The sequence below is a fragment of the Mus caroli genome, chromosome 5, assembly GCF_900094665.2.
Source record: "Mus caroli chromosome 5, CAROLI_EIJ_v1.1, whole genome shotgun sequence".
NCBI lineage: Eukaryota > Metazoa > Chordata > Mammalia > Rodentia > Muridae > Mus > Mus caroli.
The window spans coordinates 115016370-115042430 of NC_034574.1; the positions used below are offsets into that span (position 1 = coordinate 115016370).

Here is a 26061-nt window from a genome sequence, read left to right on the forward strand (position 1 = left end):
CTTACAGTTGGATCTCATGGAGGCATTTCCTCAAATGAAGCTCCTTTCTCTGTGATAACTCCAGCTTGTGTCAAGTTGACATAAAACTAGCCAGTACACCATCTCACCGGTATCCAAGATGGAGCGAGAATACAGCAATGAGGGAGAATACAGCAATGAGGTATTCCCGAGAGACCGGGAACACAGTCAGAAAACGCTGACTGTGCACGCGCATATGTGTGTGTGTGTGTGTGTACACATGCGCACTGACTTCAGGATACAGCATCATCAAAAGTGACACTGCTGTCCACATCACTTTTGAGACAGAGTCGCTCATAGAACCTGTAGCTTGCCAATTCGGCTAGACCTCCTGGCCAGCAAGCCCCACATACCCTTCTGCCTCTGTCCACTCCTCAGCTCTGGGAGCACAGGCCCACGACCCTGCACCTGGCTTTTAATGCATTGGGCTCTCATGGGTCCCTCATGCTTGCAACTGGTTTACTGACTGGGCCATCTCCGCAGCCTGCTGTTGCGGCTTTATGGTACGTTGTTACAGTCACCTGGCTTTATTGTTGGCTCATCTCTTGTCATGCCTGAATTATAAAAATTAAGCTTCATCCCTGGTTTATATGCCTAGGGAAAAGCACAGCTCATACAGGGTCAATAACTACTACCGGGGGGTTCAGAATTCTGCTTGTGTCTTGAACTGTGTCCCTCTGGAAGACAAGTTACTAAAATCGCTGATAGCATGTTTTTATCCTGTAATCTTTAAGATTCTACCTGTGTGCATAAGTGCACTCCCATGTGTGAGGTTTTGTGTATATGAGTGCAGGTACCTGCAGAAGCCAGGGGATCCATTCCTTGGAGCTGGACTTCTGGGCAGATGTGAGCTGCCCAATGTAGGTGCTGGGAACTGAACTCCCACACTCTGCAATGATAACACAGGCTCTTGACTGCTGAGCCACGTCTCCAGCCCTGGCATTTAATGCTTAATAATGTCTGGGTTTTGTGATGGGTCTTGAGGAGTCTCGGCTCCTGCGGAGCTGACTCGTCCAGATCGGCACAGCATAGGCTCGCTTCAGGACTCAAGAGGTTAAGGACTGCAAGGTGCCCACCCAAGAGAGACCCAGGAAGGGTGATAACCTGATAATCCCAATGGCCAAACTGAATAGGGAGGCCTCCTATTGGAGATCTGTGGGCAGGAGGGCAGGCCTTAGATGGGGCTGAGCCTCGATTTTTTCCATTGGTGACTGGGCGAATACAATACGGGCCCTGTAGCCAAAGTAGCTCAGGTTCAAATACTGTGTTTACCACTTCCTAGCTGTGTGACTTTGGGTATGTCACCTTACCTCTCTGAGCCTCCATTTTCTGATCTGTAAAATGGGAATTATTCCAGTGCCTACTGGATGATGGGGTGACTCTGTGGTTAAACGAGCTGTTCTGAGCAAACAACAACAGAGCCCACGACACACTGTCGGTTACATTTCCTGGTCTTCTTACCGGGTTTGCCGTGGAGTCAGACGAAGTGACTTTTACCAGCGCATGCGGCAGGCATGGCTATTTCTACCGAAGCTTCCTATCTCTGCTCCCCTGTCTCCTTGGGGTTGAGAGAGACCACATGACTAAGTCTGAAGTACACGCTGAACACAGAAGTGGTGTGTCCCTTCTAGGATGAAGCGTTTTATGCTTAGCATGAGACTCTGTAGGAGTTTCCAGACTCCTGGTGTGGTGACTGCTGTGACAGAGCTAGCAGCAGCTGCTCCATCACTGTGTGTCCCTACGTGACTATGATTGCTTCCCATACATGAGGGACATGACATGAAACCACCAAAGCACGTACAGGCCCTACACTCTCCATGGCATGATACAGTCTGTATGGACGGACAGATGGCCTGACTCATAGACCTTACAGCTATGTCCTCCTTCTCTCCTGAGAGCCATCTGAGAGCACCAGGAAATGAGGGCTTCTGGAAGGGTCACAAAAAAAACCCCAGTCAATCATTAAATCACACCAAAATCACACAAGCACGTTTCAGCCGTCCTAATCCCAGGCTAGCCTGGAATCTGTGATGCCCCTCCCTCGGCCTACACAGTGTCAAGGTCACATGAGTGTGCCTTCTCATCTGGCCCTCTCCCTCTTGGGTAGCCAGCTGAAGCCATCTTTAACCTTTGACCTCAGCTCCTCAAATTTATTTGCCTACCCTGCAAATATCTGAATACGTATTTATCAGGCACTTTGCAGAGTCCCGGGGGCTAAGTAACAAACACAGTAGAGATATTTCTGCTCTCTCAAACAAAATGGTTGGGAGAGCATGAATTGGGACTAGTTTTCTAGGATGAAGCAGGCTGGACCACAGAGAGATGCAGTCCCTCGTGCCAGGTCCCACAGAATCAAGCAGACACACTGTCACATCCCACATGGACCATTGACCACCCCCAAAACAGGAGCTTCCTGTAACCACGGTGAGCGAGTCCAGTCAGGCTTGAGAGGGAAGCTTGTCTGCTGTGACTCTCACAGAAGAGTCAGTCGGTGTGACCGGACATGGGACAACCCACTGCGTTCCCATCTCTGTTCCTTGTCACTGCCTCACAATGACAACCAGCTATCAGCAGAATAACCAGCTATGCTCTCATGCCCTGTGGCCCGCACCCCAAGGCGACACTGCTCTGTTTTGTGAACTAACGTGTCATTTTTTTCCTTCTGTTAAGAAATGTTTTAATGTTATGTATTTATTTTTATTTACATGTGCTGGTGTGTTTGGCCTACATGTATTATCTGTCTGAGGGCGTCAGATCCCCTGAAGTTGGAGTTATGGACAGTTGGGAGCTGCTGCGTGGGTGCCAGGAACGGAACTGTCCCCTCCGAGTTACTTCTCCAGTCCCTATGGTGTAAGGTGTCATTTGATTCTAGAGTCACAAACAAAAGCCAATCAAGCTCCATCACAAAGGAGAATGACATACTGGGCAAGGCAGAGAAGTGGGGCTCGCACCATGGAATCCTTTTGGCTAGTCCCGAAGCTGCAGGCCAAGGCCACCAGCCTCAGTTTGCTGATCTGTGATTTGGGGAGAACAATAGTTACTGTTGCCTCTGCTTTTCCAGGCTGTTCTGTAACTAAAATGGGACTGAGAGGATTAGGAAACACCAACTGTAATGGGAAGAGACTACGGGAGATCTTCCCATGGCTCCCCAGGGAACCCCACTCTCAAGTTTCTGCTTAGTCTAGGTTAACCTAGAGAATCAGCTTAGAGGGCCACCCCCCTCCTTCATTTCCCTCTGCACTCCTGCACAGCACCCAGCTTCTCAATCTTCTTGTCTCTCTCTGAATTCCCATATTCCAGTGCTGCAGTCAGGCCACCTGGCCACCTGAGGTCTCCTCAGGAAGTTCTTCCTTAAGTCTTCCTTACAGCCCTCACCCGGGGGGACTCCATTAACACCCGGCCTCTGTATCGACTTGAGATCAAAAGCACAATGAAATCTATCTAGCCCAGTCATGTCCACAAACCAATTAGTCAGATGCCCTGTGCTGTGGTTCCTGAGGAGAAGGAGGGAGGGGGACTGGAGTTGGGGCAGAGGCGGGGTTAGACTTGCCTTGCTGTCACTGGCCTTCACTACCTGTTGGCAGCATCTTACAGACTCGGATTTTCCTACTCATAAGTAGAACCTGCTTTGATCAAGACCCCACTGCTGGTTTTCCTAAGGCTCCGAGCGATGCTGGAAGGTGCTACCTCTGCACCTCATCAAAGAAATTAAAACTCCATTATCATCACTGCCTGCAATCAGGCCCGAGAGATGGCTCCATGGATAAAGGTGCCCACTGCCAAACCTCAAGGCCCAAGTTCAAACCCAAGACTCCCATTGGTGGAAGAAGAGAACCCACTCCTGCAGCTGGTATCTGACTTCCACGCCCACCCTGAATCTCACACGAGCATGCGCGCGCATGCGTGCGCGTGCACACACACACACACACACACACACACACGCGCGCACGCGCGCGCGAGTGAACTCGTGTATACACGGATTATGTGCACACGTGTACAAATACACACAGGCACACAATACAGCCAAGAGTGTAAAAACTACGATCACACGCATCTGCCTGTTGTATGAACAGGGTTTCTCAAAGTGCAACACCTGACGGCCAGAGCGGAGTCTGAAGCACAAGGCCAAGCAGAGGGCTGAAGGAGGACTCAGTTTCCCCATTCACAGACTGACACAACGGAGCAGGTGGAGCTGGGAATGAGAGCAGCCAGCAAGCTGCAGGTGTGTGTGAAAGGATGGGACTTGTCCTTCCTTCCTTCCCTCATTCATTCATTCATTCATTCATTCATTCATCAATCTTCATGGGGAACTCCCTGGGTTCCAGTCCATGAACCAGACAGAGCCAGTCTCTCCACCCTTCAAGAGCTCACAGTTCACAGGAAATGGCAACTGAGAAGCATCAAAGCACAAAGAACTTCTGCCGTGGTGATTAGAACCAGGGACAGAGGGCTCAGGGGACAGAGCAGGAGACACCATGTGCAGTCGTGGGGCAGAGGAGGTCTCTATCCTGGCACAGACAGAATAGGAGAAGAGCTGGGTAGGTGGCAGGGGCAGGGGCGGTGGGGGCGGGGTGTGGAGCAGTGCTGTCCATGGATGGAAGACTGCGTGCATCTCCTTCACAACTTCAGCTTTCTCCTAAGTCATCTACGTCCACGAGATCATGATCAACCCCCGAGGGCCCGCTTTGGTTGTTCAGTAGGAGAAGCGGAAAAGTCAATTTCTGAATTCACATGAAAACACAGAGGACATGGACTAAGGGGAGAAGTCTTGAACCACAAGAGCAGAACTGGAGGATTGAAACTCACGCTCTATCCTCTGTGATGCTAAAGGGCACTCCCAGAAAGGTGGACAGTCAGAAGCAACAAACCTTACACATGGACACTCACTTTTTCCTGGAATGGAGAAACAGAGGGAGGCACACGGGGTTGAAGCTGGGTGTCCAGGGGCTGGTTCCGTGGCTAAGAGCACTGGCTGCTCCTGCAGAGGATTCGGACTCAATCCCCAGTACCCGCACGGCAGCTCACAACCATCTGTAACTCTGGTCCCAGGGGATCCAACACCCTTTCCAGCCTCTGCAGGCTCCAGGCACAGACATACATGCAAGGCAAAACACATTTTAAAAATCTAAAAAGATCCTTAAGATGGAAGTCTACCTAAGAAATGACAAGAGCCCCCACACCATAGACTCTACTAACTTGAGGTATACCATAGGCTTAGACAGAAAAGAGGAGAAGGGTTTGAATACAAAGGGTTAACATAATAGAACTGCGGGGAGTGTCGAAGGTCACAGTTTATGAAAACAAACCAGTAGGTTACAGTGTGTGAAGGTCCAGCCCGCCCCCATGTCTGAGTCCTGATCAGGCATTCCCACAGTGTGCTAGGGAGAGCCAAAGCCCTAGTCAGACGTCCAGAACGCGAAGCCTCTCCCCAGTCACCCCCAGCTAGAGCTCTCCACACTGCTTCGCTGACAGTCCCCTCTGCCAGCCCACCCACCAGGGCCCACCAAGTTCTAACCCAGCTCCTTTACGCCCCACGGGTTTCTATTCCCCTCCACCCCTGGCAAACTCCATCCCTCTAAAGATGCCTCACACATCACCTCCTTGACAGGTGACCAAGCACTGCAGCCAGGAGCACAGATTTGCTGAGCCCAGCTGGGTGAGCAACCGATGCGGCCCCGTGCCTCAGGGCCTAAAAGCACAGCGCCAAGCTATATCTTAGAACCAAGCGGCTTTAGGGCTGGCCATACAGATGGAGTAAAGACACTGGACAGACAGCCAAGCATGCTGACCTCAGGTTGATTCCCAAGACCCACTTGACGGAGACAGAGAACTGCCCCTCTATATGTTGTGTGTGCATGTGGGCATGTGTGCATGCACAAGCGAGTGCGCACGTGCGCACGCACACACACACATGCTCACACATATACGTGCATACACACAAATAAAATATAATAAAAATTAAAGTAGGGCCAGGAGAGTCAGCTCAGTGGTTCAGACACCTACTGCTCTTGTAGAATTCCTGAGTTTGGTTTCCAGCACCCCTACTGGGAGCTCACAACCACTTGGGACTCTAAACCCAGGCGACCTGACACTCTTCTGGGTCCCACTGGAACTTGCATTTGTGCAAACACACCTAAATTTAAAAAATAAAAAAATAAAAGAAGTCCTGAAAGTACCGATTGAAGGGAACTGGGTGTCCACAACCCACAAAGATCACCGCATGGAACAGAGAGGCAGAGGGATATGGCGCAGCTGAAATCCACACACTTCCCCCACATGGTTTCTTTTAACCTACGAAGGTGGTAGGATGCTTCTTGGGGGCCCAGAAGAGAAGAAGGGACAGACCACATGTGCTCCTGACCATCCTGGGGGGGCCTTAGATCCCACCCCCATGTGCAAGAATCTTTTCATTCCTCTCCCGGCACATAGACAGACTCCAGAGGCATCTGGGCATGCCACCATCCGAAGGTCTCTCAGGCTCTGGTTATCAAAGGCAGAAATAAAGAGTGGGTTCTGGGCCCTGGCTGCTGCAGCCAGCATTGATCTCTGCACAGTAAGAGCTTCCCATCGTCCGTGCCAGCCTGAGTTCCTTTGCAATCCGAGGCAAGGGAGAGATCTGGATTGTCACATTCCCTTCCGCCTTTGTCACCAGAGCAGAGCAGAGACAGCACTGTCCCAGGTGCCCTCAGCCTTCCTGAGTAATTGACCACACCTGCTCACTGACTGCTCCTGAAAGGGCTGCGGCTTCATCATCCCCCCCACCCCCGGGGGGGGGAGAACCTCACATCAGTCACTCCAGCCAAGTCCATAGCAACTACCTTGTGGATGGATGGTCTATCCTGGGCTTTTTGGTTTGTTTTGATACAGGGTCTTATGTAGCCCAGGCTGGCCTCAAATGTAGTCAAGTGGCAGAGGGCTGAGATTTTAGGTGTGTACTACTACCATGACTGGTTGTGTGGAAGCGGAGGCTCGAACCCACGATCTTACACTTGCTAGACAAGCCCTCCACCAAGCGAGCCGTATCTGGTTCTTCTTAACCCATCTTTGGAAAGTGAAGACTCGACAGTGACACACAGAGGCATGGCTGGAACTCTCAGAAAAGGAGAAAGGGGAACCCTGGAGCCTGCCTTGTGTCAGTGGAAGGTTCCCTTTTCCTCAAAGCTGGTTTCCCTTCGGGGAAATGGGTATGGCACAGGGTTGCCTCTGCAAGCCCCAGCCAGGTGATCCTGCTGAGGTCCTTTGTGACCCAGCAGAATCTTAGGACACAAAATGTATCCTGCCTGACGTGGCATCTGTTAGCTTCTGCACGGCCTGGGAACCTGTGAGGGCACACCTCCCCACCTCACTGTGCCCAGCCGATCAGAACCTGTGTTCTAAAGCTATCCCAGGGCTGGGCAGCAGGGGAGTGACGTAAAGCCAAGATGTGCAGTGGGTGGGGCGGCTCCAGCACAGAGCCAGCAGGAAACCCGGACAATGCATTCTAATCCAGCCCTCAACCGCGGTCAGCGGATGGCCCAGCAATGATATCCCACTAAGGTTTATAAAATCTCAAACCACCAGGTCCTGGGGGCTTCCAGACCCCAGCACCTGCTTTACCTGGGAACTTTCTAGAGAGGCACTCTTAAGACATTCGGGCCACCTGACTCCCGGGTGCTGTGGAGTTCCTACAACGTTCCAGAGGAGCACACTGGGATGCCCCTGCATCGAAGCCTCCAGTGCCATCAACCTTGGCTTTTGAGAGACAGTCTCTCACTCACCTGGAACTCACCAAGTGGGATGGGCTGGCCAGGTGCCCCAGACAGTCTACTGTCTCTACCTCCCCTGCCTTTTACAGAGGTTCGAGGATTCACGCTCTGGTCTCCATGCCTTGAAGGCAGCTGCTTTATCCACTGAGCCATCTCCGCAGTCATGTTTGATGGACTCCAGTTCAACCAGGCTTTGGAGAGAAGAGGCGCACAGCTCAGCGTCCTAATGAACATCAGGACAAAGCCGAGAGCTCAGGAACCTGGGCCAGGCCCAGGGGAGCTCAAAGACATGGCATTGGTCAAGTCAGTTTCCATACTCCCTCCTTTTCTCCCCCCCCCACAAATCCTGGAAAAGGGATTTTCAGTCAAGAGGAATCTGGGGTCTCTGACCACGTGGGTCCCCGCCAAGCCGCAGGCCTCCCCCTGCCAAGCTCATCCGCCATCCCGAGAAACAGGGCGAGGATTTCACACACTAGATCCCACCCCGCCCCGATTGTCATTTCGGGCTTTGCACCGTTTTAATGAATGCCAAAACTGTTTTCTCAGTTGATAGACTCTGACAGGACCAACAATCGCAGATTAGAGAGAAACTTCTTGCTTTTCAACAAAGGTTAATAAATAGTGACAGCATTAAGTCTAGTCTGATTAACTATGCTGAGAGATATTATTGCCGTTTGCAACGCAAAATCATTATTGGATTAAGCACAGCATATAAAAATGAAATGTGAGTTTTAATCTCACACAGGGAGCGCAGGCGGCTCGCGTGGAGGTGGGGTAGCACGGGGAGGCCCGTATTAATTTTTAAGTCACTCCGGTGAAGGGATATTACATGTCATTTTTTCTGGTCTGGGTTTGGCCAGGGGAGAAGAGGCCCCTTGGATGTGGAAAGGCAGATAGAGTGAGCAGCCCCTTGGGCTGAAATGTACCAGAAAGGGATCTGTAGTCAGAGTCCCACATGACTAAGGGACCACAGGTAAGGGCCTGGCTCTCAGGGCGCCTGGAGCTCCCAATCTTCCCTTGGGAAAAAGACCAGGCCCAGGCAGAAGCAGGAGGTGGGGAGATGCCCCAGCATGTCCTGAGGGGAGATGACAGAGGAGGGAAGGAGGGGGCATAGCTGGACCTGCTGGAACACCAACCTGGACCAGGGGGAAGAAAGACAAGACCCAAGGGCTGAGCTCCCTCCGTCTGCCCCACCCCAGCCCTGTCCCGAGGTCCACTGTGATTGTAGACCTGATGCAGATTTGAACCCATGGAGCCTGGGGCACTGTGACCTTCCAGAAAGTGAGGAAGGTCCCACAGCTACCTGCTAGCCCAGAGGCTCCAGGTGCCAAGAAACAAAGATCCCAGCCAAGATACCAAAGACAGGACAACCAGAACATGGGTGCAGACAGTAACAGCGGAAGTAGTTGCCCCCCGCCCCCCCCAACTCCCCCTCCCACACACGCTGATGTGAGAGTTGATGGTGATTTTCAAACATTTCTTTAGAAGTCTTTGGAGGATGTCACTCTGCAGAAGACTGGCAGGTGAAGGGGAAGAGGGACACACCTGTCCCTTCCATCTTGTTTCTGAGGGCACTGATGGGCAAGGAGGGCAGCTTTCTCCTTAGAGAAATGTCCCACGCAGGAACAAGACCCAGGAACAAAAGCCATTGTAGGGACCTCAACAACAAGAAGCTCAAGGTGACAGCTAAAGCCACTGATCGCACTCTCAGCGCCAGGAGGGGGACACCCAGATCTGGTGCACCTATTGGTGCTGCACCATGCAGCCACATCCAGGGTTCTTGCCAGAAGCATCAAGTCAAACAGGCACCTGCCCAGGCCTCTGGACAAGGGCTTGCAGGAGATCACAAGGGGAGAAGAGAATGTTAAGTGACTTGAAGGGTCCCACTCAGTCACCTCCAGTAGAGGGAGCACCTGTGGGATGAAGGGGCTGGAGAGAAAAAAAGGGGAAAGCTGGATATAGTGTCTCATACGTGTCATCTCAGGGTCTGGACTCAGTCACCTAGGATGCAGAGAGTCTGAATTTAGCCAGGGCTACATGAGATCCTGTCTCAAGGTTTAAAGGGGAAGGTAGGAGACACAGAGAGTGGAGGGCAGAAAAGGGGGCGATGGCTTAGCCATACAAGCATGGGGACCCTGGTTCTAGTCCCCAGCATCCATGGTCAAAAGCCACACTCGTAGCTCTAGTACTGGTGAAGCAGAGGTGGGCAGATCGCTGAGTCTTATGGGCCAGCCTTGGCTACCTGGCAAACTCCAAGCTGATGAGAGACCCTGACTCTAAAAACCAAGGCAGACACCACTTGAGGAATGACATTCCTGGCCTTCCCAAGTATGTGGGACTTAAAGACACACACATACATGCTGGGGAGGGGACGGGGACAGAAAGGGGAAGTTTGGGGCCAGGGAGGAGGGGAAATAGAATGATGTCAGAAGCCTCAAATTTGTGAAACATGAATAAATAACTGTGAAGATAAGCCACCAGAGGAGGAGAGAACGCTCATTGACTCATCAATATAAAAAGGATGTTGGAGTCAGAAAATTACCAGGGGGTACACCCCACGGCAGTCAGCATTCGAGGGAAGGGGCATCCTGGATGCTAAAGTTAGTGGGGCCAAAAGAACGAGCAGCAGGGCAAGAGCACAAGCCCAAGGCCATTCTTGGCTACCTAGCAAGCTCAGGACTAGCCTGGGCTACATCAGAACCTATCTTTAAAAAAAAATCATGATGGTGACTAAATGGAGCAGAAACAGGCTCTGGACTAGGGACTTGTCAGCACTGCCCAGTTTTGGGTTGAACAGGTAACGAATGGTGCTTGCTGCCAGTGTCCCGGTGGCTCTTCTCAGCCTGCCTTTGCTCTGTGGAGAAGTTGAAGTTGAACATCCAGGGACTCTGGGGAATTCCTTGTCTCTCCCCACTCTGACATCTTGTGACTGCTTTTGGCACTCACCTTACGATCAAAAGTTTAGAACACTTCCTGCCAGGCCCCGACCTTCCCGCTCGTGGGCCCACACACAAATGGGTAGCTGTGGCGGCCCTGGAGGCTTCTGGCTTTGCCCAGGTTGAGGCCCAGCTCAGGGGACAACAAAATGTAGCTTCAGAATGACAACCGTGCCCTATGGATTAGCTGGGGACCCTGGGGAGCATCAGTGTGCCCCAGGGTCACAGAAGAGACTGGAAAGCTGTAGCCTGGGCTGCAAGCCAGGATAGAGAACAGTGCGATGGCTGGGGTCCGGGCAGATTCAGAGGGATCGAGAAACGGGGACAGGGTTGTGGTCTCCACGGCATGGTAGGCTGTCACTCAGCACCGTGGGGAGCATGTGGCTACTGCCCGATGTCACCACAGCTTGTCCACTGACCATCTCACATGGGTGGCTGACCCAACAGAGCTGCATAATGTCCTAACCTCTCCCCATCCCTGTCCTCTCTCCTGTCCCCAGTGGACAGCCATTGTCCTCCTGTATCTCCTGAGACTTGCATGCATCCCTAGCTGTCCATAAAGTCCTGACACAATTCTGTGTCTTCCGTACCACCCCTCCCGGTCACGTGTTGTCAGAGGTGATGTCATTCAAAGATCTCCTCCAGGAAGCCCTCTAGGATTCCCCAGGGCTCACGGCCTCTCCTTTGGTGTCCCATAAACTGTATGGCCTATCTGCTAGCAACTAGACCTCCTCCCTGGGGTTGTGGGGTGCAGCTTGGTGGCAGACCTTTTGCCCAACCTGGGAGAAGCCTCCACCCCATCCCAGCGCCACAGTCAAAGCTCTTGGGATGAGTCACGGCTTCAGTCAGAATGCCTGTCATCTACCAGGAGATGGGATTCTCTGTCCACAGCACACTCCCCCGGCAAGGCGAGAGTACTCACTCTCCAGCCACGCCTACTAGGAAACTGAGTCACAGGGAAGGGAAGCCATTGGTACACAGTCACATTGGGCGGGGGGTGTTGGAGCTGAGGGGTGGGGGGAGGAGACAAGGGCAGGCTTCTGTTGGTTCCAGAGCCCTCCCTCCCTGTGAGGGGAGGCATTGAGAACGTCACTGCCCTCCTGCACAGCTCTGGCCAGCTGGGGCAGGGGGAGCTCCCTGGTCCTCCTCCCAGGCCAGTCCTGAATTTCAAACCATCTTCCTTTGCTGAGTCACTATCCCCTCAGCCCTCGCAGGGGAGAGAGAAATCAATACCCACCCATCACCTATCAATTCAAATGATCTGGCGAGAGGCCCCCAAGGCCACGGCCTTCCTTCAGGGGCCCCAGACTCCCACCTTAATGTAGTTAAGACAACATTCCCTCTAAATCGCCCCTAATATTCCAGACATGCTGGACAGAAAGAAGGGGGGAGCAGGGAGCAAAGTTGGGCCATGAATCTTGGCACCTGAACCCTCAGTGTGGCCCTGAGGCTATTTAGGGACAGCACAGAGCCACTGGGCAGATCAGCCAAGGACAGACGCTGGCTGGGGAGAAAGGTCACAAGATGCCAGGGTACCAACCAGGCCAGGTATGGAACAGGACCTCATGTGCCCCCAAAAGGCTAAAGATACAGCCACAAGCAAGGCACCAGCAGCCACAGAGCCAGGGCGGGGCTTGACAGGGGCAGGGTGGTGAGCAAAGGTGGTGAGAGCCACTTACCACCTGGGCAGAGGGTCCCTCCAGTGTGACACCCACGTTGTTCATTTACTGCAGCTGCCACTAAGGGGCTGCTGAGACAACTGCTTCCCAGAAGCTAAGTACAGTCAGCCATGTCTGAAGCCAAGCCCGGAACTTTCAAGCCACCTTAGCCAGTGACAACCTTTATCTGTGTCCGTGGGATCCCCCGGAAGGGCCTGGAGTTTCATGATGTCCCTAGCGTGGTAGGGCCAGCTACCTAACCTGGCCTTCTGTTAGGGAAATGCATGGGTCTGTTATAGGGTGAAGGAAGAGGCTCTGCCCACAAACCTCTTAGATGAGAGAGCGCCCCCTGGAGGCAGGACTCTGCAGGACTCAGGTAGGTATTGGTGGTCACTGACCCTAACCCTCGGCCTCAGTCTTCAGATTGTCTCAATATCTTCATTAAACCAGCAAGGACAACTTCCTCAAGAAAGATGAAACGATACAGGAAGTGATTTTAGAATTCACTTCTTATGCCAGCCACCAGGTTAAATGGGTAAGGTGGAGCCAGTAAGACAGCTCAGTGGGCTAAGGTGCCTACCACTGAGGCTGGTAGCCTGAGTTTGATCCCTGGAACCCACATGATGAAAGGAGAGAACTGACTCCTTCAAGCTGTCCTCTGACTTCCACACACATGCTGTGATGTGCACATGCCTGTACATACACACATTATTATTATTATTATTATTATTATTATTATTATGGTTTTTGTAGACCAGACTGGCCTCGAACTCAGAGATCCGCTGGCCTCTGCCTCCCAAGTGCTGAGATTAAATGTGTAGGCAACCCCACACAGATTACACACCCAATTTTTAAACAGGAAAAAAATGTAAGTAGCTAGAGGGGGCCAGAGAGATTAGGCAGCTGGCTACTAGAGAAACCAGACTTCTACAGCAACCTGGAAAATGGGGGTTGGTTAAGTGCTTTGGGGAGTATCCCTGAATACCTTCTATGCACACTACAGGTCTGAGTACCCACCCAGGCCGTGCACGGTGCTGCAGCCCTGAGCTCTTCACAGCGGCTGCAGGGCATGTTAACTCTGGGCACAGTACAGTGCCAGGCTCTGGGGCACCACCACACACCCTTGCTTCCGAGGTCTGCCACCAACATTCACATGTCAGTCAGCTCTAGCGAGAACATGTGCCAGTTTGAGCTGCCACAGCCACCACAAGCCCGATGTTGGCCGGGCGGACCAGCGCTGAGTGAGTGCTGCCAGTGCTCCCCTGACAGATGCGTCTGCCCAGGGTGGCTTCAGCCAAGTTGGGACCTACTGTGCCAATTTACTGAAGAGACGAGGGCAGAGCGGCCCACCCACGGGGCACCATCCTGCAACCCCAAGCCATGTTACCCAACACGGGCAGAGCTTCAGAGAAGCAGCCTCCACACGGGCTTTAACAATGGAAGCGTGCAAGCTTGCAGGCTGGGGGCTGTTTTAATCTGCGTTCCGCTGTTCCAGAAATAACAACAATAGTGCATGCTCTGTAACCTTTTATGTAAAAACGAGAAGACACCCTCACAGCATCAGCGAGAGGCAGGCACGGTTAACCATGTCACCCAATGGGTAGGGAGACTGAGGCACGGATAGGATGACCTGGCTAGGGTCACACATGGCTAGGATCACACAACCCACGCCACCTGGCACGCAGACCTGTACTGATCAAGAAAGACTTTTCTCAGTAACAAACAAGGAACAGCCACCACCCCTGAAGCTCTCCCAAGTCCATTTTCAGCCGCAGCAGGGAGATTCGAGAAGCCAAGCAACCTGCTCAAGGATGAACAGCATTTGACACCCTACTCTGGACATAAGCTAGGTCCACTGTGCATCGTGAGGTGCCTGACTTCCGGTTTGTGACACGTCCTACGGTAGGTGGACCCAGGCAGGGGACAGGTTTCCCTGGCTAGGAGCAACTGGATAGCCACTAGACTCCCTGAAGAGTAAAGGGGGCAGGCTGTATCCCAAAGAACACAGAGCCATCCTGTTGGTAGAGACACCTTCCTTGAAGGAGCTAGGGAAGCCAGGGAGGACAGGGCAGTATTTGTCATCCATGGAGTCACAAAGCCTACAGTACCACAGACAGCAAACATATCTAACCCCTGGCAGCAGGCCCGGGTAGAGTAGACCCAGCCACAGCCTTGGAACGGGATCTGGGGCCAGCTGGGGTGCAGCCTGCCTGTTCCCTCAGCCTGCCCCAGCCTTCCAGGGCCAGGCAGGTCTGTGGCAGCCCCGCTCTGGCAGGAGCCAAAGGAGTGCCCTATGTACACACACATGCAGCTCGCATGTGTCACATATGCTCACGTGTGCCCGTACCATCACTCATGCAGAACGCTCACACACCGCACACCCACACGGCACACTGTCCACATACCCTGTGCGTGCACCCATGTTCAAATGCACTTATACACACCCCTGTACATGTACAGCGGTGCAGGCTCACACATGTCCACTGTTTGCCACACACACCCGCAACCACAGGGATCCACAACCATGGACTCCTGTCTCCCCAAGACCATACGGGGTGCAGAGCGCAGATCCGAAATCAGCCACACCCATGGCCATCTCCTGAAGATAGGTAAGAGACCCAGGAAGCCACAACCCCAGGACACACACACACACACACACACACACACAGAGAGAGAGAGAGAGAGAGAGAGAGAGAGAGAGAGAGATTTTCACACCTGATCTCATACGCCGGCGGCTCTTAAAGCCATGACAAGAGGGGAGAAAGCTTTAAAGCCACACATACCCCCACACAGACCACATGGTCGGCAGGACACAGGCAGACTGTCTGGAATCCTGTCCACCCCACATCTTCCTGCACTCACCCTGGGCAGCTCTGTCTTCTCCAGGGCAGACAGTGCAGCTATGTCCAGTGATAGCAGGGGTGGGCAGCGTGAGCCCCTGCGAGAGCGAGATGAGCGAGGGCCGCCAGCAGCCTCGGCACATGCAAAGAATGTGCAAAAATAAACGCGAAAGGCTGCTAGCGGCCCTTCCCACAGGACTCGGGCTGACGCAGGTTCTGCTCCGCAACAAACATCTTCCTTCTAATTTTAAAGGCAGTGTGGCATTACCTCCCCGGCTCTCAAGACAGCTAGATGCCATCTCACCCCCTTAGCTGACCACCGGCAGGGCCAGGCATTGAAGGGGCACGGAAGTGCTATGTCCCAGGCTCCAGCCCTGAGATCCACTGGTCACTCGAGTCTATACTACACTGTCCCTGCAGGCCCCACTAAGGTGGTCGAGGTGATCTACAAAGACACCCCAACTTCTCCTCAAAGTCGTATCTCAGTGAGGTGGATCCTGGTGACCCCAGCTCTGCTTTTGAAATAAGCATCACACACAAGTAGCTACATCTCCTGACAGTGGGGGCAGGATACAAAGTGGGGTTCCATCACCCACCCCACACAGCCCCTTGCCTGCACACCATCTTATCCCATGCCTCCCTAGAGGGCCTAATCTGGACCTCGTAAAGGCTTGGATGAGAAGGATGATCACACAGATAGCAGAGTAGCTAGCCTATGTGGATGGGACCCAAGGCCAAGATCCCAAAGTGCTAGCTTAGCGGGAGCTAAGCTCCAAGTCTGGGGGACCCCAGGCCCTCTGGGCTGTGACTCTGCCATTTGCCTCATCTGCCTCTTCCCACTAAAACATACTTGGCGACCTCTGAACCTCTGTGTTACTTTGTGCCCCAGATGGGGGACCCAGGATCTTGTGTCCATCAGGCAGCCTGGCTCCCACCTGCTCTAGGATGCATAATGCAGGCTGCTATCCCCACGCAGACAGCTGGCCTTGGACTTCCAGGCTGGCCAGGCACTTACCCACAGCTCCTCGGCCGCCAGGCTCCCAGCTTAAGCCAGCTTGCTCTACCTGCCTAGTCCTTGGTCTGTCTGATCCTGGGATGCCCTGAGGGTAGTGAGCAGCCTGACGTGAACCGCTAGACCAGGTAGTTAGAGGATGGATTGATAAATCAATGATTTGAGCCCCCACAGCCTAGAGCTTAGGGCCACCCTCCCACAGATGCCAGAGAGAACCAGAAAAGACAGATGCAAGACCCTTGAGACCATCCTCTAGGGAGGAACGTGACACAGCATCTTGGCTTTTACCTGCTCTGCTAAGGGCTAACAGGTCAGACCCCTACAGGCCTAGAAGAAAACAAGTGGGGGTCAGAGGTTATCTCTCTGAGGCTCCAGCAGTGCACTGGGGACACTCAGTCTCCAGGTTCAGGACCCTGGACAAAGCTCCTCCCAGCTCTTCCTGCCCTCTGTGGTGGCATGACCATGCTTTGATAAAAAGGTCAAGTACACAGGTCACCACGGCTGCGGCTTAAGCCACTGCACAGCTCCCTAAAGTTGATGGACCAAACGCCCAGCCCTGAGTCCAAACTATACAAGAAGGGAGCCCCATCAGCCCCAAGGTATATTCACCTGAACCCCAATATACGCTCACCTGGACCCAACAAGATGATGAAAATCCTGCACTGTTCCCTGTGCCGGGTGCAGTCCCTATGTGTGAAACAGCACCAACCCTGCACTTGCAACAGCAGCGTGAGGCTCCTGTGGCTGCATCCAGTCCTGGCCCCGACTGTCATTGAGTGAGGTGTCCCCCTCCTTGAGCTGAGAAAGGTGGCCTTCCCCGCTATCCCAGTCACAGCCGCCAGACTTATTTATCTGGCAGCCCCCATGCAGCCTAAACTCATGTATTCCTAACTTTTTTTGTTTTGTTTTGTTTTTGGTCTTTTTGTTTTTTTTGTTTTTGCTGCCGTGGCTAATACGATTTCTAAGTTCCCGTTTCTGCTGGCACCCAGCGCTTGGCTCTTGGACTAGTTTGTTTTTAATAAATAAAGCCAAAAAGAGAGAGATCCAAGCGTCACTCCCTGGCGCCCAGGCTGAGGTGAGAAAGGAGGGCTGGGAGCAGTGTGGAAAGTGGGGGACAGGAAAGGAGGAAGGAGAGAGGTGGGTAATATGGCATATCTAAGACCCTTGGGCCCGTTCCCAGAATAACATGGGTCTCACCACATAGTCACCCCTGGGGCTCAGGTGGCATGAATAGTGGAGGACCCCACAGCACCTTCCTCTGACTCTGGCATGGAAGTCAAGACAGGTTCTGTGTGAGAAGGCACAAGGGAGTGTGCGTGGGCAAGAACCTGCTTTTCAGATTCTCCAGCTACACCATCGAGAGCACCAGCCTGGGGCCTGGTCTCCATCATTCCAAGCACGGAAGCCACTGGGACAGTTTCCCAGGACTACAGTGGTGGGAGATGGAGAGCCAAGGCCAGAAGTTACAGAACGAGGCTTTGGTTCATTTCCTCCTTGCCAATGCTGAAGGGCTCTCTCTTGGGCCCTGTGAGAAGTCACAAGGGTGTGAGCCAGGTCCCAGGGACAGCAATGCTTGGCACACTAGGCAATTCTCCTTCTCACCACCAATGGAGAGCTCACTCAGAAACTGCTGCATTCAGGGTCGGCCACTCCCCAGGCACTCCGACCTGGCCCCAGATATATCTTAGATGCCTGACCGGGAATTCAGCCTGACCGGGGGTGGGGAGCAATGGGGGAGGTAGTGGCTTGAGCCACCCTCATTTATTAAGCTCCTCTCTGGCTCTCTCCAGGACAGATTGGGGCCAGCACTCTGACCAAGCACGCCCTGAGTCCACTGGTCCGAAGTATCCCCAACTGTGGCTTCAACATGTTGGGAGGGAGGCAGGTGTGATGGCACACCCCTTTAAACCCAGCACTTGGGAGATAGAGGCAGGCAGATACCTGCGAGTTTGAGGCCAGCCTGGTCTACAGAGTGAGTTTTGAGACAGCCAGGGATACACAGAGAAAAAAAAAGGGGGGGGGAAAGCCAAAAGATATTGGGTGGACAGTGACCATGCCAAACAAAGCAGACAGAGGCCACAAGCTTCGTGGGGCCACAGAGAACTGGCATGAGGTGCCTCTCAGTGTGAACCGTCAGACAGCACTGCCGATGGCAAGTCTGTCAGTGAGCATAGCCAGAACATTCAGAACATAGCCCTGAATCCTCATCCTTGGGAGCCTCGAATGTGCCCCTCGGGACAACCGGGGTGGAAAGTTCCAGGCCACTCACTCACAAACGATGAAACAGATGTACAACAGCCAACTCATTTATCCTTGCCTCCATTTCAAAGACCAGACCCCCTGAGAGGGCCGGCCACTTGCCCGAGGACACACAGCTGGTCATGAACCAGACGGGATCCCAACTGCCACATGGTCTTCTTCTCCCCCAGAAAAACCACACAGTGAGTCAGGCATTCAACAAACGCCACCTGTGAGGATTGCCAGGGGGTGACTAGTCCTGGGGAGATGGGGCTCCATTGCTTGTGAGTCCATTCAGATCAGAGAAACTACTTGGGGGTGGGGGGACCCCCACAGCCCAGAGAACCAACCAAACTGCTCATCCTACAGATGAAACAGACACATGCCACAGGACCTCCACCATTTGTCAATGCTTTAAAAGGTGGTGACATCAGGAGCCAGTCTCTACTGCTACCAGAACATGGAGTTAAGCATCTCATGATCCACATTCCCATCAGCCCTCCTGGCTCAAAGGCTAGTTCTCTCCTCCCTCAGACTCCCATGGCTGTGGGTGACAGCACAGTGGCTGGGGACCACAGCATCTCTTTCTCCCTCTTTGAACAGCTCTGGGCCCTGATGGTCCTGACATGGCTGGGCGGGTGACCCTGCTCACCAAGCTTCCTCTGTGATGTGGAGAGAGAGGATCAAGGCTGCCGTGTTGATGTCCCAGGCCACTCAATCCATCAGCAGCCAATACTTATTTAACCTGAAGCCGCCAAGGAAGCCCTCCTCCGTAAAGTCCCCTCCCAGCTGGGGCCTGCAGGTACATACCGGCTCACTCCTGATGGTGGCAGTCACAGGAAATAAAGTTTTCAAGCAGCCTGAGATGGACGCAAAGGCCCGGCCAAGTTCCCACTTCACGAGGCAGCGTTTGGCTTCCACAAAATAAAAGCTCTATGGCTGCTACCAGGGCAGTGATCAATTCTTCAGTCACAGGTCACAAAAGTAAGGAAGACGGCCATCTCTCCGGAGGCGTCCCTCTGAGGCTTAGGAGAGATGTGGACAGGTGGTCACTTTGTCCACAATCTAATCATGGAGATTTATTCCCTATGAGTGTAGGCGTCTGTCACGGAAGTTTCTAGCCCCAGACCTGCTTGCTGCCCCTACCGAGCTAATGACTTCAGCATCTTAGGCATTGGTGTTATTTTTATTTTCTCAAAGTGGATTTTTTTCCCCACTACTTTTAGAAGTGGCAGACGAGGCCTGTCTATTATAAAATATTTGTTGCAAACACACGCGCGCGCGCTCACACACACACCCCCACCCCAAGGCTCACCACCCCGCACACAGTACCCATCCGTGTAAAGATCTCAAGTCACGGTGTGAGGGAGGGACAAAGAAGCTGAGACCTGCTGTGGCAAGCCAGGGATCTTGTCACTTTTCTGAGGCTCCAGTGGCTGCACTGCAGGTAGAGGGACCTAGTGACTCCACTGGAGGAAAGGTCACTTTACTGATAGGGAAACTGAGGCACAGAGGCATTTAAGGAAGGGAGACACAGACCTCAATGTGCCTACATTTGACTGACAGCTCTGTCACCAGCTGACTGGGTGGTCGTGGATGGTGGATTTCATCCTGCCTGAGCCAGTTACCTTGTCTGTATAAAGGGGTGGCCATGGTCCCCCCTTACAGGACCCCTCCAAAGAGGAGCCTCGAAGATTCAACTGTGGCTTTTTCAGTAGAAGGCTCAGATCAGTCCTGCTGGTCCATGGGGGAGAGGAGTGAGGTTGAGTTCCTGAAACCAGTGTCTGTCCCTGGGACCAACCTTCTCTAAGTCCCATATTCCTTGTCCCAACAGTGACGACCTTGGGAGCATCTACCCCCCACCCCCTACCCCTGGCATGAACTCCACAGCAGTAAGTTTTTAGGAACTTCGTGGGAGGACCCACTGGCATCTCTAACTGGTTAAGACTGGGGAGGGTCTCATGAGCTGTCACCATTCAAGGGTGGGGGGTGGGGCTCAGCAAGGTCCATCTAGCAACCTCTGGCCAGTGCCCCATTATGGCAAACGGCTCATCTGTAGTTGTTCCTGTAGTTACGGAGAAGCTAACATCATCCAGACAGACCCTCAAAGGCCCCTGTTCCTGTCACCCTTAGGGGAGGAGTCCCCAACATCCTTTTATCTGCCACCCCAAATTCCAAGCATAGGAGATACCCTCACCGCAAATATCTCCTGATGGTGCTCAGTTGGATTGAAGCCTGACCCCCAAAAACTGACATCTTCTCAGAGCCCGAGTTGTGGCCAGATCTAGGACCTTGGAAGGGTCAACAAATCAAGTGATGGTGGCACACAGGGCTAGGGTGGCCCCACCCCCATGACTGTCTCCGCCCAAGTGGAAAGAGACAGCTGCCTGAAACTGACAGAGGGATACCAGGGAGGACAGCCATGGAAGGCATGTGGCCCAACGCCTGCAGTACAGACTGTCACCTTCGGATGGATCTGTGGGCGCACATGACGGCCGAGTCTAGCTCCGGACTGCAGAACGTGCCAGCAGCTCTTCTACACAGACCACGCAGAAGCTAGCAGCAATGATGGGGGATCTCTAGAAGGTTCTTAGGGCTGGGAAAAGTCAACATGGGGGCCGTGTGTTGGGTGAGGTGGTCTACCACACCTCTCAAGAGCCCCGCTGTGTTTCTCCCTAGACTCGGGTCCCAATACTGGGACCTTGACCTTGGCTAGTCTGGTGCTAGCTGTTGGCTTCAGGCCTTCCTGGAAAGGCACATCTGAGGCAGAGCCTTTTCTGTCACCCTGAGGTGTGACTAATCCTGAGGTGTGACTATTCCCCCCCACACACCTGAGCAGAAAGGCCAAACGGGGCCAGCTGCCCCACAGGGGTCATTCTCTCTGAGATAGTGCTGGTGTGTGCGTGCTCGTGCGTGTGCATGCACATACGTATTTGCACATGTATGTTTGTATGTAGTGTGTGTGTGTGTGTGTGCGCGCATGACCTCAGGTGTCATCTTCAGGAACGACACCCTCCTCCTTTGAAACAGAGCCTCTCACTGGCCTAGAGTTCTCTGCTTCAACTACACTGGCTGGCCAAAGAGCCCCTGGGAGTCTCAATACCCCAGCTTCCCAGCACTGGGTTTTTACAGATCTGTGCCTTAACACGTCCCACTTCGTCCCTGGGTGCTGGGGATCTGAACTCAAGTCTCATGCAAGCACTCGAACTGAGCCACCTCAACAGCCCTATAAACATTTCCTTCTTTAACCAATTCATCCCTCTCAGAAAGGAGGCTGCGCAGGGGTAGAGAAGAGCAGGCAGATGCCCAAGGCCCCAGCCTGGTGCCTACAGACTAGATCTCAGCTCAGCTAGAACTGGCCTACAGAGCCTGGATCCTGGGGCCACTGTCCCCGCACTGGGGGAACTCCAAGAACGTATCAGAGCATGATAAACTAAACAGCCGCTGTGTCTGATCCCCAGGAGCTGGGGCTAGGAGAGACCTTCTCTCGGCTTGAATAGCCCCAGTCCCTCCCCCTGCCTCAGTTTCCCCACCTCTAAGCAAGTATAACAACATCTAACAAATCACAGCAACATCCTCGGGTGAGGGGAGGAGGGCAGAGGGCAGGGCTGAGACACAAGGCCAGTGGCTCCCTCAGGACCAGGCAGCCCTGGAAGCCCAGGGAACCCTCTGTGCAGGAATTCCAAGCCACGGGCCTGGGGAGGTTTGAGTTGCCTTCTCATTATACACGGGCTGTGTGTCTTTGGGCAAGCCCCTTAAGTCCTGTTTCCATCTCTGTAACATGGTGACATTACCGCATGGAATCCTCCTATCACCACATGGAATCCTTGAGGGGCCAGGTGGTCCAAAGCCTGTGATTCTAGCACTTGGGAGGTAGAGGCAGGACAGTCAGGAGTTCAAGATCATCTATCATTCTAGTAAGCCCAAGGCCAGCCTGGGCTACCTGAGACCCTGTCCCTCTTCCTCCTCCCCCAGAAAAAGGAGTCATTTGGTTACGGGGCTTAATTCACGCCACACAATTCTTTTTCTTTTTTAAAGATTTATTTATTATTATACATAAGTACACTGTAGCTGTCTTCAGATGCACCAGAAGAGGGCGTCAGATCTCATTATGGGTGGTTGTGAGCCACCATGTGGTTGCTGGGAATTGAACTCAGGACCTTTGGAGGAGCAGTCAGAGCTCTTACCCACTGAGCCATCTCCCCAGCCCCAACTCAACACAATTCTTTACTCTCTCTTCCATGTTGTTCACTAACATTTCTTTACTCTTTTTTATTTAGCAATGATCAGAATACTCCAGTGTGGACATACCAAGGGCTTTCACAGACGTACCATGATCTAATCACAGGCTCATGTAGATACACCACTGTCTATCCAAGGGCTCACATGGGCGTACCACAGTCTAGGCAAAAGCTCGCTTGGGCATACCATAGTCTAGCCAACAGCTCATGTGGGTACACCACAGCCTAACCACTAGCTCATATGGGCATACCATACTATAAGCATGGGCTCACATGGGCATACCACAGTCTAGACAAAAGCCCACATTGGCGTACCACAGTGTAGCCAAAGGTTCACATGGACATACCACAATCAGACCATGGGCTAACGTAGATTTACCACAGTCTAACCGTCATCTGAGCATACCATAATACAACCATGGGCTCATATGGAAATGCCACAGGTCTAACTATGGGCTCACTGAAGAGCATCTGGCTTGTTTTCAATCTCAGGTTTTTGTACATAAAGCTGTCGGGGACATTCTTGTGCAGGTTTGTATCAACTTCAAGTTTCCATTTCTTTGGGATCTTGCCCTTGGTTCTTGGACTCCCCTTCCAGGCAGGTTCTGACACTCAATCCAAAAACAAAAACAAAAACCGGAGTTCCAACTATGGTCAAGTGTTGCTCTAGGCAAAAGGATGTCAGAGCCATGAGTCACCCCTACACATACCTTACTGCCTTTGCTGACACAGAATCCAGTGACTGGTTGGATTGCACATGGCCAAGCCCAGGAGTGTGAAGATATGCTGACCAGAGAAGGCAGTGTCTACCTTGGTCTAGGTCACCACTGTCACCCACAGCAGTGGGAAAAATTCGACAGTACACCATTTCTACAGCATTGCAGGGTTTTGAGGCACTGACCTCATGGCCAGGTACCAAGAGGAAACTTCGCTGTGTTCCCATCATGCCAAGAGCTTCGTATGGAATGTCACTTCTGACCCTCACAAGCCACGAAGTCTCCCCGGAGAGAATAAGACCACCCTCCCCCCTCCCCACGTCACAGAAGATGATACAAAGAGTCCCAGAGGCCAAGGGATGGGTCAGAGGATGCACTCACTGCCAGAAGGGGCGGAGGCTGCCAAAGAACCCTGCTTTCCACGCGCTCACATCCCTCCACCTGTAATGTCAAGTGTCTCTCTCTCCGTTCTGCGGGCTTCATTAAAAGCCCCGGGCAGTGACTGTTTCCAATATCAATCAGACAGCTCCTCATTAACTATGAAAGATCTAAATGTTGATCACCTCAATCGATGTGTTCTGAGCTCTCATCAGTAGAAGGAAGAAATCATCAGGTCAGCCGCACTTGCTCCCTTTGATCCGAAGGGTTCCCCCCACTGGATGCGCCCCAGGCCACGAAGTCCCTGGCATCAGAGGCCCCTGTGCTTCACCCATCCATGATCCAACAGGGATCTCAGACCTATCCTCGGGGCTCTCCCCTACTCTCAGGCCAGATGAGCACCAGCTGTGGCACCAAGGGAATAAGCAGCTTACAGTTAAGGTTTGGGTCTTGCTGTCTAATGTGATGCTGAGTGAGGGGGCGGGGCACGCCTGGTGGCTGCAAGTAGACCTGTGACCCTGATTGGTAAAAAAAAGATGCCGACCTCCAATGGCAGCGCAGAAGAGACATAGGTGGGGGGTTAGGTTTCCTGGGCTTGGGGTCAGCGGAGAACCACGTGGGGAAGAAGCAGAAGTGCAGGAGGAGGAAGGAGAAGCTGCCATGGGTTAGGAGTCAAAAAAACATGACCCTGAGGGCTGGCCAACTGGAGTTAAGAGCAGCCCAGATGAAACAGTGAGTGGTAACTTAGGGTTATGGATAGGAAAGCAGATTCAAACAGTATAGAGGGTAGATATCTGCCCAGCTCTTGTGCTACTTGAGGCTTATTGTAAATATAAAGGCTGTGTGTGTGTGTGTGTGTGTGTGTGTGTGTGTCTTTCATCCAGGAACTAAATGGTCAAAGGCAGGATAGAAACCCCAGCCAGGATTAAAAATTTCTACCACAGCTTGCCATATCACCAGTGTTTCTGGCAGGAACGGAAGGCACATCCTTCCTTTATGACAGGATTCAGCAGCTGGTGGCAGGAGCCACCACCAAGGCCATTGCTGTATGTCTGACATCAGTCTGCTGCTTCAAGGGCCTGGAATCGGGCTGCAGGCTGGGTGAGATCTGAGCTGGACACCTCAGGCAGCCTGCCACTACATCCCAGATCCCCATCATCACACCGAGTGCACCTTCCAGGTAACAACGGGCTCGGAGGAGTGTTCTCCAGCGGCCATCGCAGACAAGAAATCCACTCAGCCCCAACTGCCAGATGAGGAGCTAGCATAGAACAGCATTTTGCAACACAGGATGATGTCAGATAAACAACCTACTACCTGATGGTAGATTGAGCCACACGGTAGAGAAGGAAGCAAGGGTGTAGACAGAATATGGATAGGGAGTGTTTCCCCTAAAAGGGTTAGGGATGGACTTTCTGGAAGTGAGAACTTAAGGAATCATGCAAGGCCACAGCATCTGCAAAGGTCCTGTGGCACAAACAAACCCAGGATATGTCCAAACCAAAAGCAAGCAGAGTAGTTTTTTGGCTTTACCCACTTTACCCTTTTGGCCCACTGGCTTCCCTGTGTTTTCCAAACCTGGCAAACAGCTTCCCTCTGCAGAGAAGGCCCTGGGCAGCCTTTCCAAGGGCACGCCCAGTGGTCTCACTTCCTCCTACTAGGCATTAGGCAGCCTCTTTGAGGCTCCGCCCCTCCCAAGGGCACCTCAGGCTAAGGATGGAGCCTTTAAGTGGAGGGAGTCTCCAGGGCGCTCGGACCCACTCACCACACAGTTTACAATTACTTTACTCCCCTCCAGCTCTGGTGGGCAGGGAAGTTTGCTGTGTGCGTGGTGCAGAGGCTAACACTGTGGTGGTTCTCAACCTGTGGGTCGCAACCCCTTTGAGGGTCAACAGTAACAAAGTTCTAGTTATGAGGTAGCAACAAAGTAGCTTTTTGGCTGGGGTGGGGGGAGTCACCACAACATGAGGAAATGTATAAAGGGCCGCAGTGTTAGGAAGGGTGAGAACCACTGGTCTAATAACAACAGGGGCGGGGGCGCAAGGAGGGGCGTGCTCAGGAGCCAATACATCAGTACCTGCCATCCAAGCACAGGGACCTGAGCTCCACTCCCAGCACCTGTGTAAAGGACAGATATGGCAATGTTTCTCTTTCATCACACATCACAGAAGATGCTGCTCTCAGAAAAAAAAGAAGAAGAAGAAGAAGAAGAAGAAGAAGAAGAAGAAGAAGAAGAAGAAGAAGAAGAAGAAGAAGAAGAAGAAGAAGAAGAAGAAAGA

General features: G+C 52.8%; 1 protein-coding gene across 7 annotated transcripts in view; it reads right to left on the reverse strand.

Moving 5' to 3' along the window:
* Cux2 (cut like homeobox 2) overlaps positions 1–26061 on the reverse strand; it is a 189329-nt gene that overhangs the window by 126078 nt on the left and 37190 nt on the right. Inside the window, exon 1 of one of the 7 annotated variants that reach the window (XM_029477895.1) lies at positions 15220–15344. The exons of 4 other annotated variants lie outside the window; for them this stretch is intronic. Coding sequence is in view for 1 of the 3 variants with exons in the window: in XM_029477891.1 (XP_029333751.1) it covers positions 12379–12423 (45 nt within the window). In the remaining 2 variants the exon portion in view is untranslated. Of the gene's footprint in view, positions 1–4905; positions 4985–12378; positions 12450–15219; positions 15345–26061 lie in introns of those variants that run through there. 2 more of the 7 variants (XM_029477896.1, XM_029477891.1) reach the window with 2 other exon arrangements.